Source organism: Balaenoptera acutorostrata, unplaced genomic scaffold (genome assembly GCF_949987535.1).
Source record: "Balaenoptera acutorostrata unplaced genomic scaffold, mBalAcu1.1 scaffold_636, whole genome shotgun sequence".
NCBI classification, from domain to species: Eukaryota; Metazoa; Chordata; class Mammalia; order Artiodactyla; family Balaenopteridae; genus Balaenoptera; species Balaenoptera acutorostrata.
The window spans coordinates 61,931-82,838 of record NW_026645705.1 but is presented as its reverse complement, the minus strand read 5'-3'; the positions used below and the strand labels follow the sequence as shown (position 1 = coordinate 82,838).

The window sequence follows — 20,908 nt, the reverse complement described above, 5'->3', positions numbered from 1 at the left end:
TATATGAGCCCAGCAGTACAAGTTAGGCTACAAGTTAGCTTGGTTTGGTAAAGGTAAAGTGTGCTCTTTGTGTTCTTCAAAAATATTTATTCAGACATATATGGAAAAGAAAATTATGGTATATGTAAGTAATTGACGTGCTTAGTTTTTTGTTTTGTTCCTTGGTTTTCTGGGGGAACTTTTTGTTTTGGGCAGCTTCCCATAGCTAAATAAATTAAATGCATTGTAGCTCATTGAAAAATAGAACAAATTTAAGTTGGGTAAGTGAAGTGGTTTCATAGGATTATAGCACAGTCAGTATTATAATCACTACAGTAAGACGAGGAAGAGCGCAGAACAGGTGCTATGGTCCTGAAAAAACCAACATCTGGAAGAGCAAAAGTGATAAAAGGAAAATAATAGGAAGTGACCTAAATTTCATAAGAAATGTCTTTCTAATGTCTTTAAATACAAAAGAAAGAAGTAAGGCAGAGTAGACTAAGAAGAAAAATAGTCATATGCTATGAGCCTGTCCACCAGAGCTTAACAAAAACAATGGAGAACCGAAAAGCATGAGGCTAAATATTGAATACAATAGCTATTGAGTAGTGATCAAAGGACAGGAAGATGGGGGAACATGTTTTGACAGAAAGAAATGTCAAAAGAAATCAGTACAGTTTAGGTCAATTCAAATGAGGTAAAGGAATAGAGGAAAATAATACCAAGTAGACAGCGTTCTAGAATAATGAATGTATATCCTAATGTTATGCACATTGCTTAACAACAAGCAATTCTGTAAAAAATGAAAAAGGAGGTACAAAAAGCAATTAAAGGAAGAAAGAGACATATGCCTTGTAAAGTAATCAGGTACAAGGTGAAAATGAGAAAAGCCAAGATGAAAAGTGAATTTAGATCTTAAAGAAGGTTAAGATAAATATTCACATTTTTAGATTGTCTCTTAGGTCAATATTAAAAAACAGACACTGGGTGGTAATAATCATTAAATGAAATAACTGCCCAAAGTAGACCTGTTGATTGCTCTAAAAAATGTTCTCCATACTCTTTGTATAAAACATTGAAAATAGATTTAGATATTCATATGGTTTAATATTTTAAGAAAGTATATTTTAATTCAGTATGATAAAAACAAATCTGTGAAAATGATTATTTTAAAATATGATTTAGGAAGGCATTTGGCAATGATTTCCATCTTTCATTTTCTTATTTTGGATATAGGTTGTGGCTTTGTACATATCTAACCTTATTTAAAATATGTAGACAGTAGGTAGCATCCAACATGTTTGTAAAGTTCAAAACTACCTTTATGTAAATAATAGCTTCTAAAGGCCAGAAGACGCATTTAAAAATAAGCAAATAAATTGATGCAGCCCGTATTCAGCAGTGAAAATAGAACACATTTCCAGTATATGAATTTAGATTTGACCTTGTAAACACTGAAAGCATTACAAACCCCAAATAATACCACAGTTACCACAGGGTTCATCTGGTGAAAGACTACTGTCTCAAAATAGTCTTCAGAGTCTGTCCCAACTGCAAGCTAGAATTTTCCTCCTATCTTTTGAAATAGAGTCTCAAGTCTTTTTCCTCTGACCCATGTAGTAAGTGATCAACATTCCACAGTGTTGGAGAGAAGGCGCAGACTTAATTACAAATGTAGAACCAATTGAACAGAAAATGGTAATAATCAGGCTCTTTTTATTCCTGAGTTTTGGGTCCTGAATGTTGTTACTCACGATATAGCATAACAGAGCTTTCTGTGAATTAGAGTTCTTCCTGCTCACTGTTTTGGGAGTGATCAACTAAAGTGCTCAGTTGGGCTCTCAAAATAGTTACTCAGTGACTTAATATGTGAAGGGGTGCCTTTTGAGATACTCTTTTTTTGAGATAGTACTTAGAGTTTACCCATTGCTAAAGCTGAGTACTTTCAATTAACGCAGCAGATCAAAACAACTGCCATACCCTTTCACAGAGTAAAATACCATATCATGAAGTTTAAGACACCATTGATTCTAGGGCACCCTCATATCATGTACCACTAATGAAAAAAAAATTCTGCCCATTAAACTATGACAGTGCTAAGATACCATTTATTGTAAGATGCAACCACAATTTTAGAGATTCTAAATTGTGGGGAAAGGTGTCCTGATGATAAATGAAATAAGATAAGGTGCACCTTAAACCCTGAACAAACATTTCATAGCCAAATGGTTCTGAATTGTTTTCAGATTTCCTATGTTAAATGTTATCCCCATCCAGTTTGCTTTATTCTGCCTTTTAAAACCCTCTTCTTGGCCTCTATTCCCCTATTTCCCTAGATGTAACCTTGATTTCACTCAGAAAGAATTTGGGATCTACCCGGAGAGGTGGTCTCTAACCGTCTCAGTTACACATCCCTCCCTGACCTGTCCTAGTCTTGTGAGAGGACGTAGACATCACGTGTGGATGCTCACTGGGCTCATTTCTTGCCTTGTAAGCAGGACTGGGCATCGGGGCATGAAGACCTAGCTCCAGGGCCATGATCTCTACATGGTAGGGCCATGGTAGAGCTCTCATTGCGAATTGATTGGGCTCCTTCTAGGTGCCTGGCACTGTGTGGGTGCTCTAGGTAACTTATGGCTGCAGGCAGGGAACTTGCAGTCTGGTGGGAGAGTAAACGCATAGCGAGGGACTCGAATTCACCTAGCTTCGGCCATGACAGGTGTTGCCAGGGGATAGAGTTCCTCTTCACCTCCTTCTTGATTTCCTGTCCCCCTCTTATTTTTCCCCTGACCCAACTTACCCCTTCATGATATCAAATGAATATAATCTACCTCACCTTGCAGAGAAGTCTATGAGGGATTCTCCACCAATGGGCTGCCCGCACCCATGACCATACTTTGAACAGCAAATTACTCTAATCCAAATCAGCCACCCCAAGTGGGAGTTAGAACAACTCATTGTAAAGATGATGTTTGATTTCATCTTGAAGAAATAACATGTCAAAGAGGCAGGCCCAGCACCCTCTGACCTTAGGATGTGACCACCTGCTTAGTAGTACTATTCCCCCCTGCCCCTCCTCCTCCACCACTACCAGCACCACCGCTACTGATGATGATGATAAAACCCACCCTGAACCCTGCATCACCTCCAGCTCCAACTTAGCCAAGCTTCTTGCAAGAGTGATCTGTGCTTGCCATTTTCGTTTACCCCCAATCTCTTTACTTGTCCACTCAGTGCAGCACAGCTCTCACCTCTGACAGCTCTACTGCATAATTTTGCTGAGTTCACCAATAAGCTCCTAATTGTCAGATTCAATGGATAATCTTAAGTCTCTGACCTCTTTTCAACATTCAACCCTGATGACCACTCCCTCTTTGAACACCCTTTTCCACTGATGTCTGTGACAATCCCCATTCCTGGGTCTGGTCCTACCTATGCATCCCTTTCTATCTCCTTCACTGGATGCATCCTCCTTCCAGTATTCTCCTTTACACCAGTATACTTCCTCTGGGAGACTTCATTCACAGCCTCCACTTCCACGTGGAGGACTTCCAGTTCCCTGCCTTGATCTCAGTCCTGTTTTCTGAATTCCAGACCCATGTCTTCACATCCTACTGAACTGCACATGTTCTAATGCTTGATGTTGTCTTTTATCTCAGAACTGCTGATCTTTCTCTTTTCTTGTATTACTCTTCTTGGTCCATGATATGGCCATCTACCCAGTTACCCATACCAGGATCCTCTAAATCAGCTTCTTTCTTGACCACTTATACCAACTGGTCGCCAGATTTTGTGTATTCTACCACCCAAGTCTGTCTCAGGTTTTTTCCTCCTCACCATCCTTGATCCAGGCTGTCATGGTCTGGCATAACAAATGCCACAGATGGGATGGCTTAAGCAACAGAAATTTATTGTCCCACAATTCTGGGGCTAGAAGTCTGAGATCAAGGTGTCAGCAGGGTTGGTTTCTTCTGAGACCAGTGGCTGTCTCTTAAGACCCTGTCTCCAAATAGAATCACATTCTGAAGTACTAGGAGCTAGGACATCAGCATAAGAATTTTAGGGGGACGCAATTCAGCCCATAACACATGCCCTTGTCATCTCCTTACTAGCTAGTTGTATACTCTCCTGATCTGTTTCCCTACCTCCAGTGTCATCTCCATTCTAACATGGCCTCCATTCCACCATCCGAGAGATTATTCTGATTTCAAATATGAGCACATTACTCTCCCCGCTTAAAACTCTTCAGTGGCTCCCGATTATATAGATGGTCTAGATTCCTTCAAATGGCATGTCCTCATTATCTGCTCCAGGCACCTCCTACTCAGTCTGTGCTCCAGCCACTCTGAAATAGCCGAAGTTCCCTAAAGGTTTTGGACCTGCACCTCTGTGCCTTTGCACATGCGGTGTCCTGTATCTGGAATTTTCTTTTTCTTAACCCTACCTCCCTTTGTTTTACCGACTCTAATTCATTTCAGACTCCACGTAGGTAGCAGATTCTGCAGGAAGTCTTACTTCAGAGTGACCAGGAGGAAATATGGCAAATAGCAAGAATACAAACTGAGGGAAACTTGTTAACATGTGAAAAAGCCTCTCTTTCGTTTGAACTCAATGAAAAAGAATGTGTTAAATGTAAGTTAAGTTAGTTGTGAAAGACTTTTCTCATCCTATGGAGCCCCTGAAACTTTCTTAAAGGACAGATGATAAAATGTATATCTTCCTGGGCTTCCCTGGTGGCGCAGTGGTTAAGAATCCACCTGCCAATACAGGGGACACGGGTTTGAGCCCCGGTCTGGGAAGATCCCACATGCCGCGGAGCAACTAAGCCCGTGTGCCACAACTACTGAGCCTGCGCGCCACAACTGCTGAAGCCCACGTGCCTAGAGCCCGTGTTCTGCAACAAGAGAAGCCACCGCAATGAGAAGCCCTCACACCACAACGAAGAGTAGCCCCCGCTCGCTGCAACTAGAGAAAGCCCGTGCGCAGCAACGAAGACCCAACACAGCCAAAAATAAATAAATAAAATAAATAAATTTTAAAATATAAAATAAAATGTACATCTTCCTTTTCATCATCTACTGATACTTAGTCAACAACTGAGGACCCAGCTCATCATCTTTCATCACTTCCTAACATCGCCTTCCTAAGTCAGGAGCCCTGTCCACAGGTCTGTAGTGAAGCACGCATGCTCAGCAGTCTCTGGTCTTCAGCCCTAGACACACAGTAACAAGGCAGCTTTCCTCCAGCTTTTCTGAAAAATGAGTACAAATTGCAAGAAATGCTGTACAAATTGTGAGCTGTCAGTACATTAGTAGTGACATTAGGAAATCTGATGGAGTCAGAAGGAAAAGGTGTAAATTGCAGGATAATATAAAGGGGAGGTCAGTCTGTTAGTAATGCAGGGAATGTGATGGACTTAAAGAAAAGGCATAAATTACAGGGTAATATAAAGAAGAGGTCAGTACATCAGTAACATGAGAAAACTGGCAGATTTGGGAAGAAAAGGTGCAAATTGTAGGATAATGTAAAGTAGGGGCTTCACTGTAAAGATGAGCTTACATCATATCAAGGAAGCTTGCTGGCCCTGCAGACCGTGGCTAGAACTTTCAGTATTTTTATAGTTCTATCTCACAGCAGATCTTTATGTCTTTTAGAATTATTAATTAAATTCTAAGCTAATATTACAGAGGAAAATTATTGTTCTTGCTTAGTAGAGAAAAAAAAAAAAAAAAAAAAACGGAGTCAGAAAGATTCCCTCAAAGCCTCTGAAGTCCTGAACCTGTAAAGCACATATTTGTCAACTGTAATAAACAAGTATCTTTTGGGGGACCCTTTCCTGCACATCGTCACACATTTCTCCACGAGGCTCTGTAAATATGATTGTCACTTCTGGGTTCAAGATAGAATTTAAAACAATCATACCAAAAAAAAAAAAATCATACCACTAAAAACGTTTTAAATAATAATTTTAATTGAAGTGTAACAGATAATGGTTGACTATGGGAACTCTATGGATCTCTCTTGTTTCTACACATCTTATGAGTAAGGCACTGACTGCTTTTTGTTCCACAGTCTCTTTTCAAGGATATTTGTATAGTGAACATCCTTGGAAGATGGAGTTAGTGTCTCCTTCCAGAACAAAAGGCAGGCATGCTGGGCTCCTTAAGCTCAAGGTCCCTCTTCTGTGATGCAGCCCTCTGTGTGCACAGGCATCTATCTGAGCCCATCCACACCACCCCGTAGAATCTGGGGGTACAGGAAGCTGATGCAAATGTGTGATGCTTGTGCTGTTCTCTGTGCCATGAGTAATGAAGTCCTTTGTCTCTGAACCAATAGACCTGGATCTTCTGCCAGCATCCGTGAAACTGTGGCAAGCTACTGTGGTAGCTTGCAAGGAGGCTGAATTCTCAGGCCCTTCACAGTTGTTAACAGTTTTATCAACAAGGATGGGAAGCTGACAGTGACGGGGCTTTCTGGAAGAATGATGAGGAAATCATGGTTCTTAACAGGAGATGGAGGAAGTCCAGGGGAATTAGTAGGGAATATGTTGTGCAAATTATATGGTCAACCAGGCCGTAGGGTCCTCTGTTTTGGTACTTGTTGATGAAGAGCTGTCAGGGAGGTGGTTGCAGTAGATTCACAGATACCTGTCCAGAGATGTCTGGGTTGTGCTACCTCTCCTCCAGGCAGGAGGACTTCCCCACCAATATGGCAGGCAGCCTCAAGTCCACTCCATACAAACTAGTTACGACTGGTACACAGATTCATATTGGGTGGGTAGAAAGTTCTCCCCATTTCAGACAGCAGCTGTGTAGACAGACACCTATTCTGAGAATGAAGGAAATTTTGTGACTGCTGTGGGCACAAACCAAGAGAATCCTTAGAACTTCTGTTGACTCTCTCGGGAGATGAGGGGCAGGGCACATAATGCCTATTAAGGAAGAATGGCAACAGCTGAGACATCCTAGGCTCTGTGGCGCCAACTTCAGATCCATTTGGAGATAAAGGTCTCCAAGTTTTTGCAGTGTTTAGCCAAACTAAATAATACACAATTGAAGATCCATCTTTGCAAAAACATATTTTGAAACGCAAAGGAATGATAAATTCAAAGTTTAAGAAAGCGATTACTTCTGCAGGCAAGGCACGGGGCTGAGATCGGGAAGGAGCGCGCAGGTAGCTACACTAATATTGGAAATTTTCTAGTTCTTAAGTTGGGGTTGGGCTCACAGGTTTTGGTTTTATTATCAAGCTTCATAATGTAGATATTTGTTAACATATATTCATTCTTTTGTGTGTATCAACTATTACATAATAAATTTTTACGACCAGCTTAGGGAAATTTAGTTTATAATTAAAATTATTGGATTGCTATGAATGACATAGCATCTGTTAGATTTCTGTATGGATTTTGGTAGAGTAGAGGATAATGTCTTCCCTTGAGAGCCCTACCACATGCAACAGGAAAATGGTACATCTCTATACCTTTGTGTGAGAAATACTGGAGAGGTTCAGTGTTTGACCTTTCTTGGACAGTGGATACATCATGAAATTTTTGCAAATTAAGTGCTCTTGTATTTGCCTAAGCTAAGACCAATTAAGAGTTATTTTTAGCTTGATGTCTAATTCTAGATACTGTTCTTTTTCATTATTCCTAAAAACAGACTGTAAACACTTTGTATATTTATAGTACTAAGAGGGCATTCCCCATGCATTTGGGAAATTTGGGGGAATATTATATGTACTCTACCAACTTCTCTGTCCAAGGGGAATGGAGAAGTCTTTTTTCCTTTCCTAACTCTGTCTTCTATCTAGTCTAGAGAGAGAGAGAGAGAGAGAGGACCAGAGAAAAGCAAGGGCTCTTCAAGCCTTTCTCAGGTGGCGAAACTCTAAGGAGAATTTTGTCCTTCTGTGTCCCCCAAGAATGACTGCAGCTCCTTGCTGACAACCCCACACAAGACCTCTGGGAGCTCTCCAACCCTTCTCTAGCTGACCTTGAGAGTTAAGACACTAGATTCTTTGTGAGGTCACCCTTAGGTTGTCGTCATACTACTGCTAAATATTTTTATCACCTACTGGAGACTAAACGCTTTTCATACTTTGTTTCATTTACTCTTTTCAGCAACCCCAGGGTGGCTGTTATTATCACCCCCATTTTGTTTATTGAAGCAGGGCTTAGAGAGAAGTGCAGTAACTTCATGTTCTCCCAGACAGAATGCAGTCTGTTTGTGGATTCTACAGCTCATGCTTTTAGCAGTGTGACAGCCTTGTCATCTCATCCATTAATTCTAACCCTGTCATGTGAACATACAGAATGATTTTACCTGATGGATATCAGAATGCCACAGGGTTGTGGCTATAGGAAGTTACATAGTAGGGACAAGTGGGCAAGCTCTGTGGCCTGCAGGCAGGAGGGAGACCACGTTGCCGAGATCCTGTTAGCCCTCTTTTTTAGTGAATCTTATACTTTTTCTTCTTATCAAAACCCTGTCGTCAGTATCTGGGTGGTTGATATTTTTGGAAAAGCTGGAGGTAACATTCCTAAAGTATGAGGAGGAGGGACAAGCACCTTAGAGAGATTTTTATTTTGCTAAACATGGTAGTTCTTTGACGTGAGGGAAGCAGACAGGGCATGCACACCTTTGTTTCTACGAGAAAGTAAGCTGGGTGCGAAGCGTGTTTCAGTCTCTGGTATTCTCGTGAAAGCTCTGAATGCTGTTTTCCTCCTGATCTATATAACTGGTCCCTAGGAGGGAAGTCAATTACTTGCCATGAAATGGGCTTCAAAGGCAGAGTCTGAAGTGTCTTTCTTTATCCTTAGCTTGCAGATTTATTTTTAGTCGGCTACTGAAAAAATAAACAAATACTTTAATCTGATTTACAGAGCACTTAAAACAAGGAACTGCAGCAGAAAGATAGCAGGAGGAGCCTACCCCGGAGGGTGCCTCAGGCTGGCAGCACCTGGAAGGCGAGTGCTGGGTGTTTATGACTCAGGAAGAGAACCCCCAGCTGTAGTGTTTCCAGGAAAACATTTGACAGGAGAGGGTTCACTCCTCAGCTCTATGGGGTACTTTTATCTCGATATGTACTTATGCGTGTCTTCTTTTGGTGGAGCTTGATGCAAAATCAAAATCTCCTTGTAGTAAGAATATCTCATATCATAAACTTCCTGAGGACCACACAATCTCATGCGCAGTGATGGTTGAAATATAATGCATAATTCGAAACGCAGGCCACTCTCACAAACTACGTGCAGGTCTTGGAAGATGATCAGAAAGAAACCTTTCCTTTTGTTTAGTCCCTCTGAGTTTCTCCCCAGGGATCAGGTTCTTTGAGGCAGTGATCAGATCGTACCGTTGATCCATCAGTTAAACGGGCGTTTATTGCACACTTACTATGGGCTTAGTACACAGTTTTCCCTTTTGGAAGTGACAGAGTATAGTCCCCAACTAAGAACGGATTGGTTTCTAAAGTTTGGGAAAGTTGAATCTGGAGCTTGGAGTGTGGTGCTTTTCCTCTGCCTTTCTGGGCTGTGGGCTCACCCTTTCTTTCGTGTCCTCCTCCCTCAGGGGTCCCCAGAGCCCTGTGATCGCACCGCTCCAGAAACACCTGCTGCTTCCTCCCCCCTCCGCCACCCCATCCCAACTCTCATTTCCTCCGTGTAGCTGATCTCAGTTGGCTGTCAGATTACACAGTGAGTTTTGTCTCTGACACACCTGTGCTGTTGGCATTTGAACCTGGGAGTCTGAAGTTTACATAGGCTAAGTGTAGGGGGTGTGGTAGGTGGAATTCAAAAAAGGTGTGGGTCCTGTTTGTTTAGGACAATTATGCTTTTTTTTTTTACCATCTTTATTGGAGTATAATTGCTTTACAATGGTGTGTTAGTTTCTGCTTTATAACAGAGTGAATCAGCTATACATATACGTATACATATATCCCCATATAATTATGCATTATTTAAAACTGTTATTAAAATTTTTTTAAACAGTGTTCCTCACTGATGTATTAGAATGATTTTATAAACTGGAGTTTGGCAGAGGGGAAGGACACATAAGGGTTACTGGTTAGTGAAAGGTTTGATAATCTTTTGTTCTCTGTATATTTTATCTAAGTTTAAAGAGATTTCAAAATTCAGAATAAATGAATTTTCACTTTTTTAATGAGAATGGTTTTATTTCTTACCATTTTTATTTGTCTAAATAATACGAAGCTGTACTGAATTCTTCAGAAATCTTGCCAAATAAGGTGAAATATATAATATTAGAAGATTTTTTAACCCCAGGTCCTTTCTTCAAAATAGTAACCAACTAGATTTTGTTAATATTCACGTAAGTATTAAAAATGAGCATATGCATCCTCATCAACAAACATTTATCCTGTGCAGGGTGCTTCCTAGTTGCTGGGGATACAGAGAAATAGAAGGCATACTTCCTGTCCTCAGGAAACAGCATATGATCTATTTGGGGGAAAAAGGCGAAAACATGGAAAATAAATAGTAGCAGGTTATTCACTGTCTGGTTCCACCGGGTAAGATGAAATAAGCAGTTCAGAAGAGGGAGCAGTTGCTGGGGCGACGGGTGGTCCTGCAGAGGATGGGAGAGGCTCAGATACAGCAGGGAAGGGAAGGGCTCCCCAGGCCACCAGGTAACTTTGCTTTTGCAGTTGCCTTTTATTCCATTTTCCCTAAAATTATTATTGAGCATATTGTTTGATTCCAAGATTTTCTTTGTTGTATTACAGTTTCCTGTAGAATTGTTAGGATTTGGTTATATGGATCACTTCTGACCGTTTGTTATTTTCCAAAATTTCTGTAATGATTCCCTATTGTTCTTTTAGAATTGTTTTATAATGATATAATAATATAATTCTAAATTTCTTTTATAGTGATGAAGAAACTATTGCCAAAAGCAAGCTAGAAGATAAAAGTATCAACAGTTACATTTCTTGTGAAATAAATGTAGGAACCATTTCTTATCTGTAGGTGCTAAAGACTGTTCTACCTACACAGTCACTATTTTTCAGCATCTTAAAGTGTTCCACACTGTTCCTCACTGCTGTCTTGGCTTGACACACTCACATATGAGAATTTCAGAAAACTGAATCTGACTGTGATCAAATTGGCAGGGTTCTTCACTGGCTTTATTTGACATTGATTTGTTGGATTATTCTTTTTTTTTTTTTTTTTTTTTAAATTTATTTATTTTTGGCTGTGTTGGGTTTTCACTGCTGCGCGTAGGCTTTCTCTAGTTACGGCAAATGGGGCTTCTCTTGTTGTGGAGCACAGGCTCCAGGTGCATGGCTTCTGTAGTTGTGGCACGCAGGCTCCGCAGCCGTAGCTCGTGGGCTCTGAGCACAGGCTCAGTAGTTGTGGCACATGGGCCTAGTTGCTCCACAGCACGTGGGATCCTCCCGGACCAGGGCTCAAACCCGTGTCCCCTGCATTGGCAGGCAGATTCCCAACCACTGCGCCACCAGGGAAGCCCAAGGATTATTCTTTAATTAGTAAATTAGGAGTACACATAAAATTTTCCATTTCAGTGTTATTTCTTCCCTTTTAGTTATTTCCTGTTCTTTACTCTCTATTTCTTTCCACCGAGCCTGCGAGTGCCCCTCTTTGGCCTGTGAGTTCATTTTGGGTAGGAATCGTTGAATCCCTGGAGCTTTGGACAGTGCTCAATAAATGTTTAGTGAATGAATGAAAACAACATTTCACATATGATTAGAAAGAAATAATAGAGAAGAGATTAGGTATAAATACATGTGTATGATTTTAATTTTCACATTTTTTTTTAAACAATCTATCTTATTAAAGCAATTTCCTGCTAGTTTTACCTAGTCAGGAGCTAATCTTGATTTGAAGGAGGTAAGATTTATGAGCCTCGCAAAGAACTTTTGAACATAAGTTATTTTGTGAGACAGCCCTGCTATCTGTGACGTATTAACACGTTTGACAATGTGGATGATCACATTTTAAAAGATCTTTGGCTTCCTCTTCTGCATAATTAAGTTCTTTTCAGAACAACTTCTACATTGTAGATTCTACATGTGTATTTCCGACCGGTCAACACAACTACGATTTGATCATGATTACTAGCTTTTCAAAGCCTTCCTTCATTTCCCAGCAGGCAGCTTCCTGTCAGAATTCATTTCCCATTTGGAAAATCTCTCTCTGACCCACAGCTTTCTGGATACAATTCATCCTTCACATACTTGAGTCTACCCATTCATTGTCATCCATCCTTAGCTCCTCAGATGCCAAAAGACCCTTTTGTAATTGGAGTGATAAGATCCCCTAAAATGTCAGGGGAGAGAAAACTAAGAAGAATATATAAAGATTTTTGTTCCATTGATTTTCCTAATTAAAAAAAAATGCTTTTAGTGTGTATCTATTTCTGTTATTATAGTTTAAGAAATTGAAGTAATAACTTATGGTTGAAGCAAGATCTGCTTTCTATGTTCCTTCAGTCTTTATATAATTAAAATTAAATTTTGGCAGAGCTGCAGTAAATTCAGTTCAATTTAGCAAACATGGAGATGCTTTTGCTGGCCCCCCATATCATGGTGGTCTCTACAAGAACTGCCCTTTAGTTGCAATAAAGCGAGTGTGAGAGAGAGTGATCCAGATATGATTGCTGAGGAAATTAAAATTCACTGTGGAAGAGGATTAGGTTGGTATCATCCGAGAAGGAATTTCATGTTGGATCTTGGAGAAAGTAGAATATTTGGCTTACAAAGGGGAAAGTCATTCCAGGTATGGGGCACTGAGGTTGGATTCAGCAAGGCATGTACTGATCCTTGGACAAGGAAGGGGCATGATGAAAAGGATCTTCATCTGGCCTCAGGCTGCAGGATGTACCAGAGAATGACGAGCTGGTCCACAGGAAGCCATGGTAACTGACTAGAGCTTAATCGATGAGGTTCCAGAGAAAAGGACATGGACATATGAAGGGAAGGTCAAGTCTTAGGAATGTTACACAGAAAGAATCTGATAGCCTCAAAAGCTGACTGGATATTGGGAAGCAATGCCAAAGCAATGCCAGTTAGCTCCTGGGGCTGGGGAGCCTGTGTGAGTGGGAGAATCATGGTCCCATGTTGGCATAAATGGAGGATTAGAAAGAGAAGCAGACCAGACAAAACCTTGAGAGGATGCGCGTGATTAGGAGGGAAGCCAGGCAAGGAGAGGTCAGAGGAGAGCCAGGAACCTACAATTTCATGGGAACAAAGGGAAGACAATGTTTCAGGAAGACAGGGTGAGCAGAGGAATCAAAAAATAAGAGGTCTGAGTTTGATTTTGTACCAGAGAAGGACAAACTATTGACCCTTGAGTAACCTCAGGAAAGTGGCAGGAGTAGATGCCAGATGGCAAAGACCCAGAAAAGGGAGAAGATTTTGTATTATTGGTGAGATTGCAAGACAAGATCCTTCCTTCAGTTATTTCCACTGATAAACCCCTTTGAAGGAAATCTACTCCTTAGCCGACTAGTGTTATGTCACAGAATTCCAGTATATCATTAATACCTGTAGCTCTAAAATGTACCTATTTCCAACTGTAACCCCAAAACTTTATTTTTACAAACCATTTGGAGATAACAGTTTTATTTTCTTTGATTCTACTCTTTCAAAATTTTGCTTATCCCGCTTGGAGATTTATTTCTAGGTCATTGATTCTGATAACAAAACCAGTGTTTTCTATAAGCTATTTTATGCCTACTAGAGTTGAAATTCAAACATTTTCCAGCAGTAGCAACTGAAATAGCTTCAAAGACATTTTTCACATCCACCTTGTTTTTTTCTTCACTGATTGTATCTTTTCAAAAACGCCCCAGATTGATAGCTCCTAAGATATAGTATGCGTATAGTAACAACACAGGCTTTTTAGAATTGAGAAATATTCTTTGTTCTTGTTCTTGAAGATGTGCTTTACTCCTAAGAGGAACTGATCAAGAAAAAAGTACATAAGAACCGGAGTCACAGGACCTAGATTCAGTTCCCTTCTTTGTTGCGTGGCGTTGGGTCAATTAGGTCTCTTTCAAGTAAAAAAATCTGAGAATCCATGAATATACTTTATCATTTAACTTAGTCACGAAGCCTACCATTTGGTGTGATTCCACATTTGGAGCTGCTCTGCTAATGGTGGAACATCATCTCTTCCTTCATCTGGCTGACTCTCTTATCCTTCTAACTTCATGTTGTGTATTTTCTGGTATACAGCCTCACCCACCCCCCAGCCCCCAGCAGCCAGCACCTACGGTACAGATCAGGTGCTCAGTAAATATTTGATGATCGAGTAAATGGGCTGTACTGTATTATCGTCCACCCTGATGGTGGAGAACCATCGGACCAAGCATCAGAAGCAATTATGAGTGTAAAACCATGGAGATCTCCAGGTCCCACTCGCCCGCCTTCAATATTTGAGTTTCTAGAAATCGGCCTTTGCATCCATATTTAAAAATCGGTCAGGCTCATATGAGAAGCACTGGTCTACCCTCTGTGAGTTCCTGGAGGTCACAGATTATAGTTTCCATCAGTTCATTCCCAAACCCTAGGGGAATTTCTGGAAGAAATTAGGTGTACAGTAAATGTTTGTGAATAAATGAATCTTAATTTTAAGATCAATAATAAGTGAGAATAAAATGCCCTTTCTTTTGGCTACAGATATAACACCTCGAAACTTTAAATACTAATTTATACTACCCATAATAAATTATATTTTTAAAGAAATGAAATAGATTGAGTGCCCAAATCATCAGTCCTAATAAATTCAAAACTCATAGTTTGTTACCTAACAATTGTGGCTAGAACTACGGTGCTTTATTTGCTTATTAATTCTTACAATCTAGTGATAAGTCATTTGCTTTCATTATTATTTGCCTTGCCATATACCTTGTTTTAAATTGTCTTTAAGGAGTCACAACCCATCACTCTCTTTTAGTTATGTAATTCTGGTATTTTAAACTATAGTTTCCTTTGGGGGGTGATGATGTGAAGCAAGGAAGGAAGTAGAACCAGCATTAACTCCACGTTGTCTCACAACCTACCATCATGTGTATCATATTTCTGTGCTCCAGAGAAAAGAAATGGAATTGGTTTTTAACTAAGAAAATTATGCTGTCCTGAATACAAAAACCTTATCACTAATACCCTATTGACCTGTGTCTTAGTTATGAATTTTTGAGTAACAAATTACCCTGATACTTAGCAGATTAAAGCAATAAATATTAATATTTAGTGCCTCACATAACACCTGTGGGTCAGGAATCTGGGAATGGCTTAGCAGGTGGTCCTGACTCCTGTCCTCTCATGAGGTTACACTCAAGATGTTGGCCAGGACCACAGTCATCTGAAGGTTTGACTGGAGCTGGAGGATGCACTTCCCAGGTGGCTCCTTCAGAGACACCTGGCAATTTAGCCTCTGTTATTTGCATGAGGCCCTCTTGTCAGGGCTCTTTGAGTGTCTTCACAATAGAGTGACCATCAGGTGTTTTGTTGGTGACTTTATATATGAACTTTCAGGAAGACAAGAAAAAGGTTACATCAGTAACAGTTGTAAGCTTAAATGTGGGTTTAAAAAAAGAAATCTCCTCCCTATCCCAACCCTCTGGGTGGGAGATGCAAGAGGGAGGAGATAAGGGGGTATATGTATATGTATAGCTGATTCACTTTGTTATACAGCAGAAACTAACACACCATTGTAAAGCAATTATACTCCAATAAAGATGTTTAAAAAACTAATATTAAAAATAATAATAATAATTTAAAAATTAATCAATTAATTAATTAATTTTTTTTTAAGTTTTTTTTTAATTAATTTATTTATTTAATTTATGGCTGTGTTGGGTCTTCGTTTCTGTGCGAGGGCTTTCTCTAGTTGCGGCAAGTGGGGGCCAATCTTCATCGCGGTGCGCGGGCCTCTCATTATCGCGGCCTCTCTTGTTGCGGAGCACAGACTCCAGATGCGCAGGCTCAGTAATTGTGGCTCACGGGCCTAGTTGCTCCGCGGCATGTGGGATCTTCCCAGACCAGGGCTCGAACCCGTGTCCCCTGCATTGGCAGGCAGATTCTCAACCACTGCGCCACCAGGGAAGCCCCTTAATTAATTTTTAAAAAACAGCCAAAGAGCATTTTTTAAGTGAGCCAGGTATCAGGTGTTTACATAATTATCCCATTTCGAATAAGTTCTCTTTCAGTTCTTCTCCATCAACCCCAGCCTTCCCTCTTCGTGGAACTTGCTCACATCTTGATTCCAGCACTCACGTATGTTGTCACACTTCTTGGTCTGTATCTGTCTGTCCCACTAGACTGGAAGTGCAAGGGGCAGAGCTGTGACTTTCATCTTTGAATCTCAGGTGCTCAAGGCCGTGCCTGGCCCTTAGCTGATCTTTGTTTGTTGTTGAACTTAACAAGCCTTATATACAACTAAATACCATTGTCTTCTTTTTCTCTATAAGATTGTGTAACTTGATGGAAGCCCTGCAGTTAGTGTCAGAGTTTGGGTTTCAAAATCAGGTCTATGTTTTGTTCATCAGCATAGATGGTGTTGGGAAGACTCTAGGAGGCACCTGTGTTGGGAGGCCCACGTAGCATCCTTACAGATTTCACCTGGGAGAAATTCCTTAGGCGGTATCTCTGTGTTTACCCAGAATGAATCACTGTGATTTAAGAGATTGCTAGAAGGAGACAGTTTGTTGATTGAATAAAAAGCTATTGAAAATAAACTGGCCTATTATATTTGGGCTACAAATGAATTTTTGGTGTTAACCTGATTTCTTTCATCTCTAAGTGGGATGCAAAAAGTTTCTCACACCTAAAGTGCTAAGGGAAAGTCTCCTCTCTCTTTTCCCATTTTTTGCAGGGATTCTACCCTGGTTGATTCAAAGGAATCAAACATGGTATTTAGATATGAAGTTGGAGCTCAGTAAATGAGGAGATTGTGTATCTGACCCCCCTGACCAAACTGATCACTACTAAGAAGTCTTCTTGCAAGAGTCTAGGTCCTAAACTAAGGGAGTAGTGGAAGAGCACATGCATTCAAGTGATGTTTTACATGTAAATCACCATGGCGACAGGATATGGAAGGTGGAGGAGTTGAGGATGGCCCCGAGGCCCCGTCCTGGGAATCTGAGTGAATGGCGGCTCCATTCAGTGTGACAGGGGACACAGGAGGAGGAGCAGGTGTGGGGTTTGTGATGATGTCAACTTGGGATGTGTCTGTGGGACAACCAGGGAAGGCGTTCTGTCTAGAAATGGGCATCAAGGTCAGATGGCCCCATGAGAGAGGAGTTGTCAGGGTGTCTGGGAGAGAGCCTGGGTCTTAGATGCGTGTCTGTTGATGGTTCATGGGTTGTTGGTGTAGAAAAGAGCCCAGTGGCACAGGCAGCCTTTCTTGGCTGTGCTGTTCTGTTGGGAATCTCTATAGCTATCATTATATCTCAACATCCTGGATGGACTGGGGAGTAATGAGTGACCTCTTGCTTGTAGATGGAGAAGGGAGCTGCCACACTGTCCTGGATGACGAGAGCTCATCTGTCTGCCAGGTCTCCCAGAGGCTGCTAAACGGAGCTTGCTTCTACTCATGATTTGGCAATCTTAAATACCTCCCTTTTTTTTTTTTTTTTGGTTTGGTTAGCTTTCATTGTTGTCTGTATCTGTTTTGAATTGTCATTCATTTTTCTTTTTAGAAGACAAGCACAAATTCATGCTTTATTTTCTTGGGAAAATGCTTCTAATAAAACTGTAGCTTGGGGGGGAAAAAAAAGGGGAATGCCCTGCAGTCCAGTGGTTAGGGCTCCATGCTTCTACTGGAGGGAGCATGGGTTCAATCCCTGGTCGGGGAACTAAGATCCTGCATAACGTACAGTGTGGCAAAAAAAACCCCAAAAAAACTACAGCTTGGTTTTTCCATGTGGGCGTTGATATAGATGGTTGTAATGAGACCTCTTTGATTAGTCACTTATTATCTGATTCTATGTATTATTTTAGATGTGCTCTCTCTCTCTTTTTCTTGATCCAAAGAGTTATCTTGAGACATAACATACTTAGCTTTTATTATATTCTATAAACTTTCCAGCTTACTCTCTTTTTTGTGTTAATCTGATAGCATAATTAAAATGTCTGACTTCAGTTCTTTCCTTACAAATACTGCCTAACTCTTCTGTCTTTAATTAACTGAAATCATTCCTATATAAACAAATAACAATTGCAGATTGTATTACCTACAGTCCTGTCTTACGAGAATTTAAGTGCATCCCGTTTGTTAAATTATAGTCTTAGAAAAACTACCTGTGACATATTTTGTCATTTTGTGTGATGCCAGTAGAAAACAAAGGCTCACTTCTGTGTTTTTATTCTTGTTACACCTTTTACTTAATATTCATTTGAAGAGCCAGTGTGGCAGGTAGAGTGGGGACAGGCTTTGGATTCACACCAACCTGAAAATCTCAGCTCTGCCACTTCTTAGTGGTGCAACTCTGGATAAATTGCTTGAGTACTTCTCTGTGCCTCAGTTTCCTGTAGGTATTATAAAATGAAGATGATAATACTTGCCTCACGGATTATGGACATTAAGTGACACAATGCCCGTTACATGCTTAGCACAGTGCCTGGAACATAATAGGTGCTCAATAAATGCTATCAATATCTATTTTTGTACAGTAGAAGCAGCTCTCTTAACCAGTTCAGCAGCTTAAAGGAAGCTTCCAGTCCCTGTGCAGAGCCGTCTAGGGGATGCCCACAGCATGTTGAACACTTGTAATCGGAGCCTTCTCTCCAGCGCCCTCATGTACTTCTCCAACTGTCTGAGTTGTATTTGTCCCCAGACCCGTTCTATGTTGTTTGTTCTCAAACCGATTTGTGCCAGTTGAACTTATAATTGTAATTAGGTGATTTAATTAAACATTAAGCAAAAAAGGATGTAAGTGCAATCCAAAAAGACAGTGCTTTTTTTTTTTTTAACTTGTATGCATGTACGTTTGTATGTATGCATTTATTTTTTTGGCCATGCAGCACGTGGGATCTTAGTTCCTTGACCAGGGAATGAACCCATGCCCCCTGCAGTGGAAGTGCAGAGGCCTAACCACTGGACTGCCAGGGAAGATCCACAGCTGCTTTTTCTATACAAAATAAATTTTGGAAAGACTTAATAAAGGTAACTCAATAAATTAAAGAAAAAATTCCATGGTACCTCGAATAGTTATTTTCATAGAGACAGAAAGTAGAATAGTGGTTGCCAGGGACCGAGGAGAAAGGGGGAATGGAGAGTTATTATTTAATGGGGACAGAGTTTCAGTTTTGCAAGATGAAATGAATTCTGGAGATGGATGGTGGAGATGGCTGCGAAACAATATGAATGTACCACTTCATACGACTGAACGAAGATGGTAAATTTTATATGTAGTTTATTAAATTAAAAAGTTGTTTTAATCTGTCACATTAACTGGGTGAGATACCTCTTAAGGATTGGTGGAATTTAAAAAGCTAGAGGAATTCCACATCTAGGTTGTTTTCTAGTGGTCTTTAAGTTTTCTTACTTTCAGGAAACCAAAATCGGAAATAATAGGTAATTCTAAAATTTTAGGTGTAGTTTATGCAAGAAAGAGAACAAAGCATGCTGACCCATGACCGGTTCTTGAAGATGAAGGCTTTGGCATAGGTCAAAATATCAGAGAATGAATGCATGCTTATATTTAAAATTTAAAATTAACCGTTTAAGTTATGTATGTGTCTTAGATTGGGCTCCAGGGAAACAGGCTCTGAGATGGAGATTTGCATGCAGGAAGCTTGTTGGGGAGCAAGCGCTCTCGGAACCAGGCCTGGATGGGAGTGAGAGAGGCAGGACTAATAGAAGGAGAATTGAAGCTCTGGCCTCAGCCAGTGGCGTGGGGATGCTAGTGCTGACCACCCTTCAGAGATGTGGCAGAGTGAGGCAGTTCGTACTGGCCTCCTGCACTGACCAGACATCAGGTGTGGGCTGCCCCCCAGCGGAGCGGGACATCACCTTGAGCAAGGCAACTTCCTTTGGCTGGAAGTGAAGCCCGAGAGGTTCTCACCTGTCCACTCTCAGCAGGTGACACTTCCAGCTGGGGGATGTGATGGTCCCCAGCATCCACAACTGGGTGTGTCCATTTTTTGCATGTTTTCCCTTTTCAACAGATTTTTTTTAATTGGCTGATTGACTTTCGGTCCAGATGGCTTCAGATAAGAGCGTCTTCACTGCTTACGCATGATCTTCTGAAGGTCTCACTGTGTTTGATCTTTACATACGCCAGTTGTCCCATTTGTGATATATTTGGGTTGGCCAAAAAGTGCGTTCAGGTTTTTTGTAAGATGTGGAAAAAACCTGAACGTGCTTTTTGGACAGCCCAATAGCAAGCCTGTGAGGCTTAATCACAGTGGATACGTGTGTGATGTGTTTGAAGCTCAAACGATGTTTGGGAGTCCATCACCTTCTAAATACTTTCCAGTATATATTGGGCTGGCCAAAAAGTCCGTTCGGTTTCTTCTGTTAAAAACTCAAATGGGCTTTTTGGCCGACCCAATATTGTGATTCATGAAACCTCCGACTTTTGCTTCTTAAATTTTCCAGACTTTTTTTTTGGCATTTGATGATTTTTTTTCCTCCTTTGGTCCAACTCTCCATGTTTGTGCCAAAGGTCACCTTTGTCTCACATCCTATGACCTGTAGTTCTTTATCTGCAGATTCTTCAGTTACTCTGCCATCTGCCACAAGTAACCGTTGACTCCTGCTCCCCTTACTTTACATTTTCCATGTAGACCTGCCTGTTGATCCTGATCCTCAGGCTCTTGACATCAATGATGGCCAATCTCCAGGATACCTCAGTTCATTTTTAAATATACTCTTCCAATCCTTAAAACAGAAGTCCTCTATATGTGGTTGTGTTTATTATTATTATTTTTTTACCATTTTTAAGTGTAT

General features: G+C 40.7%; 1 protein-coding gene across 11 annotated transcripts in view; it reads left to right on the top strand.

The window, feature by feature from the left end:
* LOC130706683 (EF-hand calcium-binding domain-containing protein 11-like) overlaps window positions 1-20,908 on the top strand; it is a 147,061-nt gene that overhangs the window by 66,644 nt on the left and 59,509 nt on the right. The window contains exons 6-7 of one of the 11 annotated variants that reach the window (XM_057539341.1): window positions 8,861-8,944; window positions 9,546-9,670. The exons of 4 other annotated variants lie outside the window; for them this stretch is intronic. In XM_057539341.1, coding sequence (XP_057395324.1) covers window positions 8,861-8,944; window positions 9,546-9,645 — 184 coding nt within the window. In that variant the 3' untranslated portion in view covers window positions 9,646-9,670. Of the gene's footprint in view, window positions 1-4,457; window positions 4,991-8,860; window positions 8,945-9,545; window positions 9,671-10,860; window positions 10,973-17,454; window positions 17,605-18,627; window positions 18,905-20,908 lie in introns of those variants that run through there. 6 more of the 11 variants (XM_057539342.1, XM_057539346.1, XM_057539347.1 and 3 more) reach the window with 6 other exon arrangements.